An 18,739-nucleotide genomic window follows, 5' to 3' on the forward strand; every position below is an offset into this window, starting at 1 on the left:
GATCCCGCCTAGACTCCTCCCCTTCCCAGTCGCGCCCCGCCCCGGCTCCGCCCCCGGCTCCGAGCGCACTTGGGCTTGACGGCCCCTGCTAGATCCTTAGGACCGGGTGGAAGCTCCTCGGGTCTAGCGGGCAGCGGCCCCAGGCTCTGTAGGCTGGAAGTGGGGACCACCCCGCACTCCTCTGCTGCCCGGAGACTGAAGGGCAAGAGTGTCTTTACACGCTGTCCGGTAGGGAATGTACTTCCCTTATCCCAACTGCATTATTGAGCCACTCAGCGCTCTCGCAGCTGCACTCGACCTTCAGTGACCCCGTCCGGGCTTCCCGGACCCAACGTCCCCTTTCCTTCCGAGGCCGTGAGAGCCGCTGGGGATAACACGGTGGCTGCAGAGGTATGGCTACTCATGTTCCCTACTTAATACAGGCCTTGGAAATATTCTCTGTCGCCACTCGGTTTTCCCCGACGTTTACCCAGAAGCTGTTAAAAAATTTCCATCACTCCCACCTACCTCGCTTTTTATTTGTTGGCTTTCTATGCGCCATGCCGTCACAAGCATTTTTAAATGTATTAATTGATGTGTGTTCACAACAGCAGAACGAGCTTTTTCTTCCACAACGGCCTCTTTTTACAGATGAGAAAACTGAGACACAAAGATAGTAAATGGCTCACTCAAGATGAACCGTCCAATAAGTGGGTGGAGCCATCATTTTAACTCAGTTATTCTGATTCCAACAAGTTCCGTCTGCCACACTTCAAAATGTTTGCTCCAGTGAGTTTGATAAACCACGGAGTCCTTAAAAGTGAACATGCAGCCTTATAAAACATGAGGATGATTTCTAAGTACCGAAATAAAGTGTCCTTCATGGTATACGGTTAAGTTAAAAAAAAAGAAAGAAAGAAAGAAAAAAGAAGGGTGAAGGAGGGGAAATAAGAATATATTTACTTGTTTTTGCTTTTTAAAAAAACTCTGAAAGGTTAAACTAGATGCTAAAAAAAACTGTAAAGGGATAACGGGATAGGGATGGAAGTAAAACCTTTTATAGTGAGACTTTCAACTCATGTATATGTTTAACATATTTTTAAAAAAGAAAAAAGTAAACTTAAAAATCGAAAGCTTAGCTTACTTGGGAGTGCATGGTGCTGATAACACCAAGGTCAAGAGTTTGGATCCCCTTACCAGCCACAGGCCAAGAAAAAAAAAATCAAAAATTGAAATCATACTAGAACCAGTACGTCTAACTGTACATTAAATTGGTAACAGAAAATCACAGAAAAACGTAACTTTTGAACACAGTTCTCTGTATATTTTTACTGCAATATTTTCCAGACAAAAAAATTGCAAAAAAAATTTAAGCTTTTATGTAAGAAAGGATAGAAAATAATAGAAAGACATAAAGTCGATTCTTATTAATTATGATAGTTATGTTCCATGAAGTAGTCACCAACAATAAGTTAGTGAATAGTGAATACTGAACCACTGCTGATGAGAGAAATATATTGGGTTAGGTTCCCGCGAGCCGCTAGTCACAACATTTCATCAACTGATCAATACATCACTTTGTTTTATACATGTTTCCAGTTAAAGACATTTTTAATATATGGATTCATTAACATTGAATTCAGGGGCAACATCACTACAAGTAAAAGTCATGTTGGAAGGAATCTTACCTATTACGTGTATTTTCTCCATAAGGCACATCACAACCTTCTTGTGACTTAAAACAATAGACAACACTTCAGCACTATGCTTGGAGGCCAATTTAAACAAAATCACCAACAAAAATGCAGAAAACATGGCACTAAATATGCCATGAAAGGTACAATGGTTTATAGTATGAGATGAAACAAGAAGGCAGTGTCACCTTGTTCAGCCTCAGCTGGGAATGTGCATGATAGGCAACACAATTTTTTGCTGCTCTGCACATGTCCTCAAATGACCATGAAAGCCCCCAGTATTGATCTGGGAGTTACAAATAAATTTTAGTGAATAGATGAATTCTTACATATGGAACACACAAATAATGAGGATCAACTGTATTTGCTTAACCACTAGAAGGATAAACAAGGAACATATGGTTACCTATGTGCAGGAAAGTGGAGGGAATAGGGATATAAAATGCTAAAATTATTAGGTAAAGTGTTTCAGGAACAGAATATTTGCACAGTCCGAAACTAAAGTCAGAGATAAAACACTGACTTTAGTTTTGGACTTGTTGACTCTAAGTTGGATATGTAGCATATATGTGGAGATGTCCAGGAGGTAGACAAGTATGTAAGTCTGGACTCATTACCAGTTTGTCTTGGAGAGGAAGATACTGGAGTCATTATTGTATAGACAAGTTTGTGGGAGCCCTGGCATGGATAAGATTTACTGAAGAGCGTATGCGGAGTGAGAAGACTAGAGGGCCTTGGGAATACAAATATTTCAGTGGAAGAAAGAAGGAAAGAAGATAAGAAGAATCAACCAGAGCAATGCACAACCAGGAAAGAGGCTGGTTTAAGCATGTTCAACAGGGTCAGAGACTTTGGAGAAATCAAGTAAGATGAGGACTGAGAACTTACCATTGGATTGGGCAATTAAAAGGACCTTAATGAAACACAATGACGTACCAGTTTACTTTCACTAGAATGTATAAAAAGACTGAAACCACCAAATATGGATAAGGATACAGAAAAACTAGAATGGTTAAAACATTTGACATGAGTAAAAATGGGAAAATGTTTGGTAGTTACTTATTATACCTAAATGTTACAAGGTAGAAATACATATATGTGTGTGTGTATATATATGTATGTACTACATGACCCAGACATTTTACTTCTAAGAATTTACCCAAGAAAATTAAAATATATATCCACAAAGTGACTTACATGAGTAAAGACAAACAGTAGAAAGACCCCAAGTTTCCATTATTAAGTGAATGGATAAACAAATTGTGTATATTCAGTGATAACGCTTCTCAGAAACAAAAAGGAACACAATCTACTGATACACGTTGAAACAACATAGATGAAATTAATATACATTATATTAGTGAAAGAAACCAGATACAAGAGTACATGCCAAGAGATTTAACTCATATAAAATTCAAGATAGACAAAACCAATCTATGGCCATAGAAATCAGAAAAGTGGTTATTTGTGGGTAGGGAGATGGAATTGATGGAAAGGAGTACACAGGAATATTCTGGTCAGTGTTTCATCTCTGCTAAGAATAGCACCACTATCTTCCAGGGCCCACGTCAAAAAATTGAAATCACCTTGATTTCATCTCCTCTCTTTCTCCACAAGACAAATCTGATAAAAGCTATGGATCCGGGCAGGCCCCGTGGCGCACTCGGGAGAGTGCAGCGCTTGGGAGCGCCGCGGTGCTCCGCGGGTTCGGATCCTATATAGGAATGGCCGGTCAAGCCAAGGGTTGTGATCCCCTTACCGGTCACAAAAAAGACAAAAATAAATAAATAAATAAAAGCTATGGATCCTTTCCTCTTTGAAAACTAGGTAAGAGCTACAGATCTCCTCTTCGAGGAAAAAAAAAAAAGTGGGAGAGCACACACATATATCTTACTTATAGGTTCTAAAGCCTTTCTATAGAGTGTTGATTCTGTCTCCTTAACATTCGTATATCCATCTGTTACCTTCATCTCTATAGTTATAGCCTTTGGTTCAGAATTTCATCTTCTTTAGATGAATATGTTTTCGGATGAATATATACCATAATACATTCAGTCCAAGGGACTTAGTAAGCACCTAATAATGGGCAGGTGCTGTGCTTGATGCTATGGCTATATCACTGAACAAGAAACACAGTATCTCTGTTCTCATGGAGCTTAAAATACATCAAGGAATATAATAACTACAGGTACCATAAGTGTGTTACAAAGTTTAGGGTGCTATGAGGGCATATAACAAGTGGATCTAACTTAGTAAAGATCTCTAGAGAACATGATGGTTAAACTGAGAGCTGAAGAATGAATAGGCATTATCTAGGTAAAGCAAGTCTGATATACATTATAAGAAAAAGGAAGAAAATTTGATATTTAAAATGACACTTGGACTGCTATTTTTAGCAATATGGCAGTCTGGATATTCTTAACAACCCTTGTTCTAAAAAAACTACTAAAAATTTTCATCAAACATAAAAACCAATGTTAAAATGTATCAACAGGCTAGCAAAAAAGGTAAAGAATACCTGAAGAAAAAAAAAAGCAGGAAAAAATGTATTATTAAAAATGGCAAATCAGAAGGTAAACAAAGCACAAAATCTAGCCTTTCTCTTGAGATCATTTACCAAAATACTGAAACTGCATTTATTTTTACACCACCTCCAGGAGTGCAGGCAACAGGAGACAAAGCATAGAGGCTACCCAAGGTATGTAATCTAATAGAAAATCCCTTGCATAAAGCTGAAATCCCAAAGGGCTTCACAGAGAAACTATTTCTAACCTATTAGCAAAATCCCAAGTTTAACACTCACTGTCATACACTGCTGGTGATGATAAAACTCCTATGAAGGGAAATTCAGCAACATCTAGCAAAATTACATATGCATTTATCCTCAGACACAGCAAACCCATTTCTAGAACTCTACCCCAAAGACATATTTGTAAAAATACAAAATAACACAGGTATAACGCTATTCATTGCAGCATTATTTGTGATAGCAAAAAAAGTGGAAATAACCTATAACGCCCATCAATAAGTACTCGATTCAATAAACTATGACAGTACCGTGAAGTACTGTGGAGTACTGTGAAGCTGTAAAAAGGACTGAAGAAGACTGCTGTACACTGATATGGAATGATGTATTGTTAAGTGAAAACAGGAAGTTACAGAATGGTGTATGTAATATGCTTCCTTTTGTGTAAGAAAAGGGGGAAATATTTGTGTGTATGGTTACCTACTTAGAAACAATGGAAAGTATCACTAAACTGCACCAGACTTAAGTGCCTTCTAATGTGATGCAATATTAAGTATGCTTGAAAAAAACTGAACCAGAATCTTAAAGCCTTTAGATATAGCTTCCAGTCTAAAATAAATATGGGGGATGGATGCACAAGGTAATGAGAAAGCACACTGAGGAAGCAATAAGAAAAACTCAGAACGTGGGACAGCTATAGGAAAATAAGAATATTAACCCATTTAACAAATCAATGGCATAAGACAGAAGGAAGAGAAACTATTCTAGATTAACAAAGACATTTTTTTAAAAAATCTTAAACCAAATACAGTGCTAGACAAACCAACCGTAGAAAGATATTTTGAGAGAATCAAGGAATCTGACTGTGGCTATGGACTGAATACCGAGTGAGGCTGTGCACCCCAAACAACACAATCCACAAACAACACAATCCCAAGTGAATGCCTGCGCGTGGCACCCTCCGGGGAGGCCTAGGCCCTTTCTCACTGCCAAGGGCCAAAGCATTCCCGGCTGGCCACGTCGCCCTTGGCTCGGCTCCTCGCGCGGGGCGGCGGGATGGCGCAGACGCACTGGTTCCGCCTTCCCACCAATCTCGACCCTCGGCGAGTTCCGTTCGTGCGTGGAGGAGTCGGGACGGGAAGAGGGACGCGCGGTGGGCTCGGGCTGAGGCGCGCCGAGCGGTGGGCCGGCGACCGCGGCGATGGCCGACTCGCAGCTGTTCTGCGTGGCGGAGGAGCGCAGCGGCCACTGCGCCGTGGTGGACGGAAACTTCCTCTACGTGTGGGGGGGCTACGTGGTAAGGGGAAGAGGCGGGACGGGGCGGACTCGGCCCGAGCGGACGCCGAGCGCCTGCCATCCCTGCTCCCGAGGCCGGGGCCCGTGCGGGGCCGGGGCTTGGTTCGCCCGGCGCCCCGCGCGCCCCGCCCGCCCTGCCGCCGCCAGCCGCTCTCCGCTCTCCCAGCCACGCCGGGCTTGACGCCGTCCCGCCGTTGCTTCTCCTGTTAAAACCTCCGAAGCCCGTCCCGGGGCTCTTTCCATTTTCTGCCCCCCCCCCCTCCCCCAGCTGTCCAGTAACCCCCGGTTTGCCCAGAGCGAAGTCAGTTAAAGCGTGATTAATTAATTATCTTTAAATACTGACGCAGACGTAATCGGACCCGAGGACGCCGTGCTGTGTTATTTAGTATATGCTTCCTATTCCCACAACGCGATTCGAAATAAAATATCGAGATCGCCGAAGCATTTGAATATTTCCAAGTTATGTTTAGTGGCGTTTATTTGCTGTTGGCTAATTATGGATTTTTTCCTTATCTCAAAATAGACTCGTATTGGCAACAGTATACTAAAGAGTATTATGCCTTAAAATTCTTATTGCAATGGAGGTTTGAATGTATGTGTTTGTTTCTGTAGTCATAGGATTATAGAAGCAAGACTTGTAAAGCTGGAAAACAGTTCAGGAATATGCGCCAACCGCCTTAGTTTACAGCTTAAAAAAAGCCGTATGGAAGTTCTACTGAAAGTAGAACCTATGTCTCCTGAACGTATGATGCTATTATGTGACAGACCTGTAACAAGACTGAATCACACTGAAATAAAGTACATACTATGTATGTTAAATAATTCTCAGATCCAAGTTGGTTTTTGTTGTTTTGTGTGTTTATTCTTAGTTTAGTGCAGTATCAGGACAGGAAAATTGGAACTAACCTTTGAGTGCCTATTATATCCGGCATGTGCTAGGAACTCTGATATCCCTAATCTTAGAGAATCCTTCCTATAACCCTGTGAAGTAGGTAATATCCCCATTTTATAAATAAGGACAACAAGTCAATGAGAGTAACTTTAATGGCCATTTGATTTCAAGGGTAGCAGATTCCAACTTAGGTGTATGGGATTTCCAAAGGCTTTTTTTAATGAAACAAATATAGATTAGGTGATTATGCTTTCTAATGTCTAATACTTCTATTTGTTCTTGATGGAAAAATAGTCTAGATATTAATAGTAGTTATGTGCACAAGAAATATTTTGATGGTTTTTGAACTCTGCCACTTGAAGAGAGGGTGTCAAATTTCATCTGCCATAGTGATTCTTGATATTGTAAAAATTAAGTGAAAAAAATTCACTTATAATAATCTATAATACCTCATATCTATTGATTTTTTTTTGAGCCATAAATTAAATATCTAAAATCAATATAGACTTCTTTTGGCCCTATAAATGAAAAGTCTAAGATTTTTACATCTCATTTTTATCTTCAAAATTGTGTAATTGATTAGATTCCAGTTCTTCAAGCGGCAGTTATTGAGTTGAAATACAGTCATGCGTCGCTTAACAAGGGATACATTCTGAGAAATATGCCATTAGGCGACTTCGTTGTTGTTTGAACATTGTAGAGTGTACTTACACAAACCTAGATGGTATAGCCTACTGCACACCTAGGCTATATATATAGCCTATTGCTCCTACCACCGTTGTATGTGCAGTCTCTCATTGGCAGAAACGTCTTATGTGGCGAATGGTGATACCGTTTTCCCTACTACTTAATCCAATCAGTTGAGGTGCTGTAGGAACCACCCTGGAAAGTACAACACAGATTTAGATACTGAGTCTACTATTTAAATTCCAGGGGTCGTCAGCAGGTAAAGTGTCTAAGGCATAAGTGGAAGGAAAGGCAGAGTAGGAGGCAAAAAAGAAACATGCCTTATCATGAGAAAGAGTAGAATCCTTCCAACAGTTGTTTTAGTCTGATCCTTCTGAACAGAAGATAGCTAAAAGGCCCTGGAATCTGGAGGTATTCCAGTAGTCAGTAGTCAAGAGTAATGATCAGATGATTCCAGATTATATGTTACAATCACAATTTTTCTCATTAACGCAAACAATGTGTGTTAAAATTGACAAACATATCCTAAAAGTCACAGATATCTGTCTAAATTACTGATTGTCTAAATTACTGATTGAGCCATAAATGAAATATCTAAAATCAATATAGATAGATGTCGAACATATTCAAAAGAACATTGTGTCTGAAAACAGCCCCACCTCTAGAGGGAAGAGTGGTAATGCCAAAAAAAGTACGGTAAATTCTAATTGGTGCCAGAATACTCTTTTGCTCTCACTTCTTCCATGAATCTTTCCACGTTATTGAAATTCATACAGAGACTTTAGTACTGCTACTAGGAATATTAAAAGTTGTGAGTAATTTTCCCTGATTTTGGAGGAGAAGCTCAGTGTCTTAACATATTTACAGATGGTATGCTTTCCTCTTATGGCGTTAATCATTTGAACAGTTTTATTTCCGTAATACAATTGGTGTTATTACATTTTGTTCTGAACTTTTTTTGTAGAAAATATCTGCATAAATGTGCTTACCTACGTATTCTGTTATGGATATGGATTTAATGGGATGACAGATCAATTTAGAAAATGAAAAGAATGAAGGTGGGAGGCTTACAGTGCTAAATACTAAAACATATCTCAATACTATAAATAATTAAACTAGTGGTCTGGATGCCAGTAGAGATAGCATGATGGAATGGGAAAGAAATTATGTAAAAAGCAAAGCATGTAAGATTGTTGTTCTTGAAAGGTGGGATTTCAAATCTGGAAAAACAATCACTTGTGCAATACGCACGCGATCCTATGATAGTTGGAGGAAAATCATATTGGAGCCTTAGGATTGAAGAGTTAAATATAAAAAAATTAAGCTGTACCTTGAGAATTATATGAACATTGTAAAATTTTGAGCTGGGAAAGGAAAATCTCAGTTGGGGGAAAAAATTCAAAGGAAAAGTTTGGCGGATCAAACAAAAAAAATTAAAAAGTGATTTTTAAATACCACAAAATGAGAAGGTAAATGACAAATGGGAAAATATTTGCAACATAGGAGAGATCTTCAAAAAGTTCCTGAAAAGATTTGTATTATCCTAGTTGTATTTTTCCACAAACTTTTGAAGTACTCTTATATATGATAGGCAAATGTCCTGTGAAAAATAAAGATCGGTATCCCCATTGAAAAATGAGCAATAGATAAGCACAAGCAATTTACAAAAGAAGAAATAAAAACATAATACAAGTGGAAGAAACCCCGCTGAAAATAACAATGAGGTTTTTATTCTTCGATTTGTAAAGATTAAAAACAATTTGGGGGAAGAGCATGGGGAAATGAATTATTAATATACTGTTAATGGGAGTACAAATTTGTGTAACCTTTCTGAGGAGAAATTTAGCAATGTGTATCAAGAGCTTTAAGTATGTATTCTTTTTAACCTAATAGTTCCACTTTATGTATTCATAGATGGTCACATAGGCCATCTATGTCATGGGGAAGACATTTATCATTATTTTTAAATGCCTGGAATCTGAACCTCCTTTCTCTATTTGTGGTATTCCTCCACTGAGTGAGTCTTGTCAGTGTATTTATTTTAATTGTTTACCTCCTACCTACAGAATGTAAAAAGATACATAAAGATAGGTAGTTTATTTCATATTGTATCCGCAGTGTCTAGAAGTGGTTATAGCTCATAGCAGGTACCTACTAAAAATAATGTGAATGCTGGGTACTCACTTTTCCAGACTCACTTGCAGCTAGGATGTGGGCAAGTGCTTGGACTCTACATAGATCAGAGGCTGGTTCTCCAGCCACCTTGAAGATTCTGTGAGCTACTTAATATTCATTTTTAAAAAATAATATATTGTTTAGAGATACATATCTTTTCACAATTTTATGGACTAGTTATGTTTTCTGTGAAGATGCTGGTTCATGTCTTTTGCTCATTTTTCTATTGGGTTATTACTCTCTTTTTTTTTTTTTTTTTTTTTTTGACCGGTAAGGGGATCGCAACCCTTGGCATGGTGTCGTCTGCACCGTGCTCAGCCAGTGAGCACCCCGGCCATCCCTATACAGGATCCGAACCCGCGGCAGGAGCGCTGCACTCTCCCGAGTGAGCCACGGGGTCGGCCCTCTTTTTTTTTTTTTTTACTGTTTTACAAATTATTTAAATATATAGTTGTATGGGAGGAATATCTCTTCAGTTTATAGCTTATACTTTTTTGATCATTCTTTTGTTAGAAGTTATTAATTTCAATATTTCCCTCACCGCTTTTGTGCTTTCTTTATCTTGTTTAAGAAATCTTCTCCTATGTGGAGGTCATAAAATCTCCAATATTGTCTTCCAAACATTTTACAGTTTTGCCTTCATATTTATTTTTTTTTACCCAGATTTTTTGTTTGTTTTGTTGGTTGGTTGGTTGGTTGGTTGGTTTACGATAGGGATCCAGTTTAATTATATTTCCCGTGTGGAAAACCACTTGTCCTCATGTCATATATTCCCCACTTTCCCCACTAATCTGCAAACCCAATCTGTCATATATCAAGTTTGCGTTGATAGGTGATCTGTTTTTAGGTTCTTTGTTCTGTTCATTTGGTCTAGTTGTTTATTCTTGTGACAGAACCACACTATCTAAGTTACAGTAGCTTTAGTAAAGGTCTAATGTTGCGTGTGAAAGCTTCATGCCCACTCTATCTTGTTCTTGTTTTTCAGGAATATTTTGATTATTTGGGCCTTTTGTTCTTTTGTACAATGTGGGGTTTTTTTGTTGTTTTGGGTTTTTTGGGGTTTTTTTTACTATTTTTATTGTATTAAAATATATAAAACATAAAATTTGCCATTTTAACCATATTTAAGTGTACAATTCAGTGGCATTAATTACATTCACAATGTTTCACAATCATCATCACTGTCTGGTTCGAAAATTTTTCATTACTCCAAACAGAAACTCTGTAATACCTTCCCATTCCTCCTCTCCACAGCCCCTGGTAACCTCTAATCTACTTTCTGCCTCTATAAATTTGCTTTTTTCTAGATATTTCATGTAAGTGGAATCACAATATTTGTCTTTTTGTGTCTGGCTTATTTTACTTACAATGTTTTCAAGATTTGTCCGTGTTGTGGTTTGTATCAGAACTTCATTCCTTTTTAAGGCTGAATAATATTCCATTGTATGGGTATACCACATTTGTTTATCCATTTATCTGTTGATGGACACTTCAGTTGTTTCCACCTTTGTCTATTGCAAATAATGCTGCTATGAACATTGGTGTACTAATATCTGAGTCCCTACTTTTAATCTTTTGGGTACCCAGGAGTGGAATTGCTGGGTCATATGGTTATTCTACATTTGTTTTCAACAACACCATACCATTAATATAAATTTTTGAATCAGATTGTCAAATTCCACAAAATACCCTATCTGGATTTTATTTGTTATTGTATTCAATCTTTAGATCATTTGGGGGAGATTGATATGTTATGAAATTGAGTCTTCTAATCCTTTTACATAGTATCTCTCTCCATTTATTCAGTACTGTTTAATGTCGTTCAATAAAATTTGATAATTGTCTTTATAGGGATCATGTACATCTTTGTTAGGTTTATTCTGAGCTACTTTATATTTTTTATGTCTATTATTACTTTTTAAAAATTAAATTTCCTTACTATTGCTGGCGTTTTGAAAAACACTTGACTTTTGAATATTTTTTATTCTGGCAAGCTTTCCAAACTTTTATTAATTCTCATAATTCATATGGTAATTAAAAAAATTTTTTTTCTATGTAGATAGTCATAATCTGTAAATGGTGACAGTTTTGTTTCTCTCATTCTAATCTTTATTTCTTTTATTTCCTTTACTGTACTGGTGGAAAAGAAGTACAGTGTTAAATACAAGAGTGCTTCAAAAAGTTTGAAAAAATTGAATTAAAAGATAATACAAATCTTTTCATAAACTTTTTGAAGACCCTTATAAAAGCCTTTTTTTTTTTTCTTATCCTACTCTTAAGGGATTGTTTTCAACATTTGAACAGTAAGTTTGATGTTTGCTTTATGGATTTTATTTTTTGTTTGTTTTGTTTTGTAGATGGCCTTTATCAAATTAAGGAAGATCCCATCTATTTATTTTAGAGAGTTTTAGAGAGTGTCATTTTGTATACTGCTGGATCCTGTCTTCTAATTATTTTTTAAGATTTTGCATCTGTGTTCATAAGTGAATTGCGTATCATTTCTTCTTTTATATTCTGGAATAGTTTTTAAAAGATTGTATTATTTGTTCTTTGAATGTTTGGTAGAACTTATCTGTAAGGCCTTTGGGCCTGGTACTTACTTTGCAGAGGAGGTTTTTATCTCTGATTCAATCTATTTAAAACTATGGGATTGTTCAGATTTTCCATTTTTTCCTTTTCCCATAGAATTCAAGTTCCTTAGAAAGTTTTAAGTCTGATCACGCCTTTCCCTGGTTAGTACTATCCTGTTCCCCACCCCTACCCCTCAAATTAGGCATCAAAAAGAGTTTATCCCTTTTTTATGTTTAGATTTACCAGCACATTTTCCAATATCTTGTGATGACATTCCTTGTTGCATTTATGATCTTTAATTTGAGATCATTTTCCTTTTGCCTGAAGTAGTACATCCATTAGAATTTCTTTAAGTGAGGGTTTGTTATTGGCTGTCTTAGTTTTTGTCTGAGAATTTCTTTATTTCACCTTTGTTCTTAAACGATATTTTCACTGGGTATAGAATTCTAGGTTAACAGTTACTTTCTTTAAGCACATTGGCTAGTTTTTTTCAGTCTTGTGTTTTGCTAATGAGAATAGTCATTAGTTGCCATTAATTTGAAGGTGATCTATCTTTCTCTAGCTGTTTTTAAGAATATGTCTTTTTCTTTAATGTTCTGCAGTTTTACTGTGAAGTGTCAAGGTATGGATTTCTATTTACTTTATCCTGCTCGGAACTCTTTAGGACTTCCTAGATCTCAGAATTGATTACTTTCAACAGTTTTGCAAAACACTCAGCATTTGTCTCTTCAAATATTGCCTCTTACTCATTCTTTCTATTATGTCCTAATGTAATTCTGATTAGACTGAGTTCTCTCTTTCTCCACCTCTCTCTAGGCCACATTTCTGGATAAATCAGTTCACTAATTGTCCTTATGGGATGACCTTGACAAGAGCAGTTTCAGTGAAATGATGGGTTCAAAAGCCAGATTAGACTGGGTTGATGAGAGAATGAGAGGTGAAGAAATGGAGACGTCCACTATAGTTAACTCAGTATGGAAGTTTTGTTGCAAAGGAAGCAGAGAAATGGAAGGAGGAATCAAGGGAGAGTTTTTTTTTTAAAGATGAGGTTAGGCACATTTGGATATCGATAGGGATAATTGAGTAGAGAAGAAAAACTTGATGATGTGGAAAAGATGGGATAGTGTAGGAATAAAGTCTCTGAGAAAGTGAGAAGGAACTAAGTCCAAACTTTTCAATCTCGTGTTTCATTTACATTGAAAGATTAGCGAAAGGAATTTCTTTAAAAAATTATCGAACTGAAGTGAACATTCAGTCAATTTAACAAGTGTTATCCACTTACCCATTTACTCACTCAATTGACAAATATTCCATTTGCCTTTTATGTGTGAGACACTGTGCTAGATTCCAGGAACATAACTATAACAATACAGACATAATCCCTGCACTCGTGAAGTTTAACGTTTAGTGATATTGGTGGAGGTGAGTGGGGGTGATACAAAGAACTTGAAGTGGAAATACAGGACTGTATGAGAGCATTTAACAGAGGACCTTAATACCTTAACCTATTCTGGAGGATTAGAGAAGTAACATTTAAACTGATTCCCAAAGAATGAATAATTAGGCAAGTTCTGAAAGAGCATTCCAAGAAAAGAAAAGAGCATAGACTAATGGCTCTATGGCAGTGAGGAAAGTGAAGAGGTCTAAAAACTGCAAGACAAGAGCATATGAGTGAAAGTCAAGTTGAGTTTTGGAGGGATATCAGGTACCATACAGTACAGAATCATAAGAATTTTAGACTATCCTAAGAGCTGTAGGAAACCACTGAAGAGACTTCAACAGAATAGTGACAGAATTCATTTTCATATTTCTTTTGTAGAGGTATACATATGAGGTTACTGGAGCCTGATGCCATTTAACCTTAGAATCATACAATTAACTCCTCTTCTTACAATCACTTGTTTATTTAGTCATATGGATTCCTAGTCAAACATGAGTGGAAATTTCCTTGGAATTAATAAAATGGTTTTCTATTTTGTATATTTATGTGTGTGTTGTATGAGAGACAGTAAAAATGCCATTTTTAAAATTTAATGGCAACGAGAAACAGCTAAATCTACTTACCATGTTAATAATTTATGCATCATACAGTTTTAGAAATTCTCAAACTCTGTTTTAAAACTCTCGCTATTTTTAAATTATTTTACAGATTCTAAGAAATCATGACAGATTTACGTAAGAATTTGTTTTAACCCCTAAGTTTTTAAACTTAAAATAAAATTGTTACACTAGTCTTACTTTTCTTTTTATCCTAAATGTCAGAATGCACTGTTTTATTTATGTTATCAGCTTCTTTAGAGATTATTTGAATTCTTAATTGTCATTTTGACTAGTTAAGTTTATCATGATCCTTAGGTTGTAGATTTAATGAACTCCTAACACTATGCCTGCATGTAGTAGGCACTCAAAAAATATGTTTAGTGAGTCAAAGTATCTGATACAGTGCTCTTAATTATATCTTTTAAAATTTTCCTTTCTTAATTCTTTCCCATCACCAAAAATGTATTGCCCTTTTCTGATATTCCTTTTCTTCCTGGCTTTGTAGTCTTTAATACTCTACTTCAAATCTTATTGTTTTGCTATTTTTCCTTACTCAAAATCCCTTTTTAAGGATTAACTTTCCTAAGTCTTTCTTGAAACTCATATACTTGCTATTCTGTACTCTAAAACTTTATTATTTTCCCACTTTCTCTTAGAAAATCTTTCATCCCTCCTCTTTCCTTTCTCTTTTAATCTATCTTATTTTATATGGAAAAAAATCTTTGATCGTGATTTTGTGTTTTGTAGTCTTTAATTGCAGTTTTCCTCATCCTTAGGAAGCATTTAATTGTTACTATGTAATTGATAAACATAATTTTATGTATTCTGTATTTTTAGTCTATTGAAGACAATGAAGTATATTTGCCTAATGATGAAATTTGGACCTATGATATTGATAGTGGGTTATGGTAAGTAGTTTTAAATTGCAGATTGTCCAATTTTAATGTTGTAAATGTCTTCATAGACCACAGGGAATTAGAGACCATACTTAAAATATACTGCAACATTTACGAAGTCTCCCTTTCTTTTTCTTTCAATGCTTATTATCTGTAGCTCTTTCTTTACCCTACTCCCATTACCCTTTCCATTCTTTGTCCTTTACCATTTCTTTCAAGACCAATACTTTCTTTAAAGACTTTGGTTTATTCTACTAATTCCCAGTTCTGGTGACGTGTGAAAATTTTGTGATTTTTTTTTTTTTCCAACAGGTTGAAAAGTCTTTATCCTGGATTTTCTTAGAGTTTTTGCAGTATTGTCTACCATTACATTTTAATTGTAATTGGCAGTGACAATTTTCACTGCGAAAAGTACTCATGGAGTCCAGTGGGAATATTAATTTGCCTTTCTGGAAAGTTATGGGATTCCATGTTATTCTTGCTACAGGAGAATGCACCTAATGGAAGGAGAACTCCCTACCTCCATGTCGGGAAGCTGTGGTGCTTGCATTAATGGAAAGCTGTACATTTTTGGAGGATATGATGACAAAGGATACAGCAATCGAGTAATACTTTCTTTTAATTCAGGAGTGCAGCAAAATGTAATGTTTAATGTATCACTTCATCTCAGAAGTTTACAAATATGTTAAAAAGAAGATATATGTAGAAAATCTTAAATTTATAATTATGAGGTTTTAAAGATGGATTGAAAATGCAGCAGTCTTGCTCTTCTCCCATGTGTTCTACTGCAGAATTAACTGCATATTTAAATGATATCCATAGGGCAAGAGCATGATGGGAGAAGATCCATTTCACGGTGTTTTATATGTCATTTTTGTTCCTGAAACCCTGTCTCATTTTCATTAATTCTACAATTTTTAGAAAAAAGGAATAGTATTAATTTTTGGATCACAAATCCCTCTAATGTAGATTTAATTTTCAAATACCCTGCATGCTAATAGTGTTCTTATCTTTTAAAAGCTTTATTTTGTTAATTTGCGAACAAGAGATGAAACCTACATTTGGGAAAAAATCACCAACTTTGAAGGACAACCACCCACACCACGTGATAAACTTTCTTGCTGGGTATACAAAGACAGGTAATGCGGCTACTGAACTCAATACATTACCTATGCTTAAGTAAGGATTATAGTTTTGGGGCAAAATAAAGAAAATTTGAAAGTATGAATTTTTTCAAAATATAATTATAAACTTGTTTTGATGCCAATGGTAATGGGAATTCTGAACCCTGGAGAAGAAGCATGTCATAAAAATGAATATGGTGAAAGCAACAATTTGGTTCTTTTACATTAACTAATTTAGTTTTCTGAATAGTTAATACATTTATGTGGTTCAAAAATCGACACCATGTTAAAAAGTATGCGGTGAAAGGTCTGTTTCTTGTCTCTGTACCCATCTACCCTGTCCCCACCCCCTATACACACATGCACAAAAAACCCAATTTTATTAATATCTTTTGTGTTTTTATAATGGTGGTTCTCAGAGTTGTCTACCATTGGAATCGTCTGGCGATCTCTTAAAAATTCCCAAGTCCAGGTGATATACCAGATGAATTAAATTACAGTCTCTAGGGGTAGAATTTTTTGAAGTTCCTTAAATGATTCCAGGGTACATCCAAGTTTGGGAACCACTGCCATCACTGTTACTTATGCAAATAGAGGAAAACATATGTACATATTAGACTACATTAAAAGGAAATATATGTAAATTAGACTATATTAAAATGAATATGTGTGTGTGTGTATATATGTATATATGTATTTTTATTTCCCCCTTCTCCTTAAACAAATATCAATGTCTTCTATACACTGTTCTGCACCCTGCTGCTTCTCTTAGTTAACAGTATACCATGAAGATCTTTCATCTTTCTACATCCCTAGTTAGAAAGCTTGTTCTTTTTTTTACAGCTGCATAGTATTCCCCTCTGTGGATATACCATAGTTTATTTAACCTTTCCCCTATAGCTGAAACAATGCTTGGATTGTTTTAGTTCCTTTGCTATTACAAACTGTGCTGTAATGAATATCTTTGTGTATATATATGATTGCAGGTCTACCTGTAGGATAAAATTCCATAATTAGATTGCTGGATCTACTTTTCTACTTTTTGACTCTTTGGAATAATGCAGTTATGAGAATTCTTCTATATATTTTGGTACAAATAGGTAAACGTTTTTGTTGGGTATATATTTTTTCATTCTCTTAATAGTCTAACCTGATGAACCAAAAATTTTCATTTTTATGTAGTCTAGTTTACCAGTCTTTTCCTTATGGATAGTACTTTTTGTGTCCCAATAACTTTTCATTCCCTAAGGCCATGAAGATATTCTTCCAAGTTATCTTTTAAAAGCTTTACTGTTTTATCTTTCACATTCTGATCTGCAGTTCACCTAGACTGATTTTTTGTGTGTGGTGTGAGGTAAAGGTCAGGTTTCATTTTTCCATTTGGATAACCAGTTGATACAGCAGCATTGACTTAAAAGACCTGCTTTCTCCATTGTTCTGTAGTGCCACTTTTGCCATAAATTAAGTGTCCATATATGGACTGGTCTGTTTCTGGAGTCTCTTCTCTATTTTGTTGAACAATTTGTCCTTCTACCAGTACCATATTATATTAATTTGTATACTATTATAATAAGCCTTGAGAGTCTGCATGAAAGAAGAAAAACCCAGCCGGAACACAAAAGAAACACACCAGGAGACAGGGACTCAACCAAAGTGTTTTAGGCAGGCAAAATGAACAAGCAGGCTGCCCTCTCGGAAGTGGGAGAAGCCACAGGGCGAGTTGGGCTGGGCCTTTTATATCCAGTTAGGCTCAGCTGGACTGTTCCTATTGGCTAAGAAGGAAGGGGAGGGAAGCAAGTGGGATTTAAGCTGAGTTGGGATTTTTCTGTAGGTGGAGAAATTCACACGCGTGGGAAGGGGATGTGATGGTAAAGAAGGGGGAGGGGTTTTTTTGTGATTCTCGGAAAACATGCTGTTCTACAGACCTGAAACTCTCCACAGCCATTTTGGGTGTTCCTCCCGTCCACCCGCTGCTGTCTTAGACATCGGCTAAAACATAATTGCCTAACATTGCGCACTTGTTCTGTTTGCTCCTATTTGTCCTCCTACAAATATGTCTTGACTCTTCTAGGTCCGTTGCATTTTTATATAGTTTTTGAATTAGTTTGTTAATTTCCAAAAAAAAACCTGCTGGAATTTTAATTGCAATTGCGTAGAGTCTACAGTTCAAGTTGGGGAGAATTGACATATTTACAGTATTGAGACTTCAGATCCTTGAGTATTGTATCTCCCTCTCTTTATTTAGAGCTTTTAACATTTCTCTCACTAATGTTTTATAGCTGTCTATGTAGAAGTCTTGCAGGCTTTTCATTAGATTTATCCCTAGGTATCTGATACTTCTTGATGCTATTTTAAATGATAGCTTTTGAATTTCTTCATTTTCTCTTTGTTGCTAGAATATAGAAACAGAATTGATTTTTGTATATATTGGCCTTGTATTCTGCGCCCTTACTAAACTCTCCTGTTAATTCTTATAATTTAGCAATTGATTTTCTAGATAATCATGATATTTGAGGATAATGTCAATTCTATTTCTTCCTTCAAATCCTTATACTTTTTTTTGTTTGTTTGCTTTATTGTACCATATAGGACCTTCAGTTGCTTTAGTGCTTATACTTACCTTTTATGTTTCTTTTTCT

At 36.2% G+C, this 18,739-nt stretch overlaps 1 protein-coding gene across 3 annotated transcripts in view; it reads left to right on the forward strand.

The window, feature by feature from the left end:
- The first annotated feature begins 5,556 nt into the window (after positions 1-5,556).
- KLHDC1 (kelch domain containing 1) overlaps positions 5,557-18,739 on the forward strand; it is a 63,405-nt gene continuing 50,222 nt past the window's right edge. For all 3 annotated transcript variants that reach the window (XM_063090707.1, XM_063090708.1, XM_063090710.1), the window contains exons 1-4: positions 5,557-5,716; positions 14,918-14,988; positions 15,464-15,581; positions 15,997-16,115. In XM_063090707.1, the coding sequence (XP_062946777.1) occupies positions 5,621-5,716; positions 14,918-14,988; positions 15,464-15,581; positions 15,997-16,115 (404 nt within the window). In that variant the 5' untranslated portion in view covers positions 5,557-5,620. The remainder of the gene's footprint in view (positions 5,717-14,917; positions 14,989-15,463; positions 15,582-15,996; positions 16,116-18,739) is intronic.

Source organism: Cynocephalus volans, chromosome 3, assembly GCF_027409185.1.
Source record: "Cynocephalus volans isolate mCynVol1 chromosome 3, mCynVol1.pri, whole genome shotgun sequence".
NCBI lineage: Eukaryota > Metazoa > Chordata > Mammalia > Dermoptera > Cynocephalidae > Cynocephalus > Cynocephalus volans.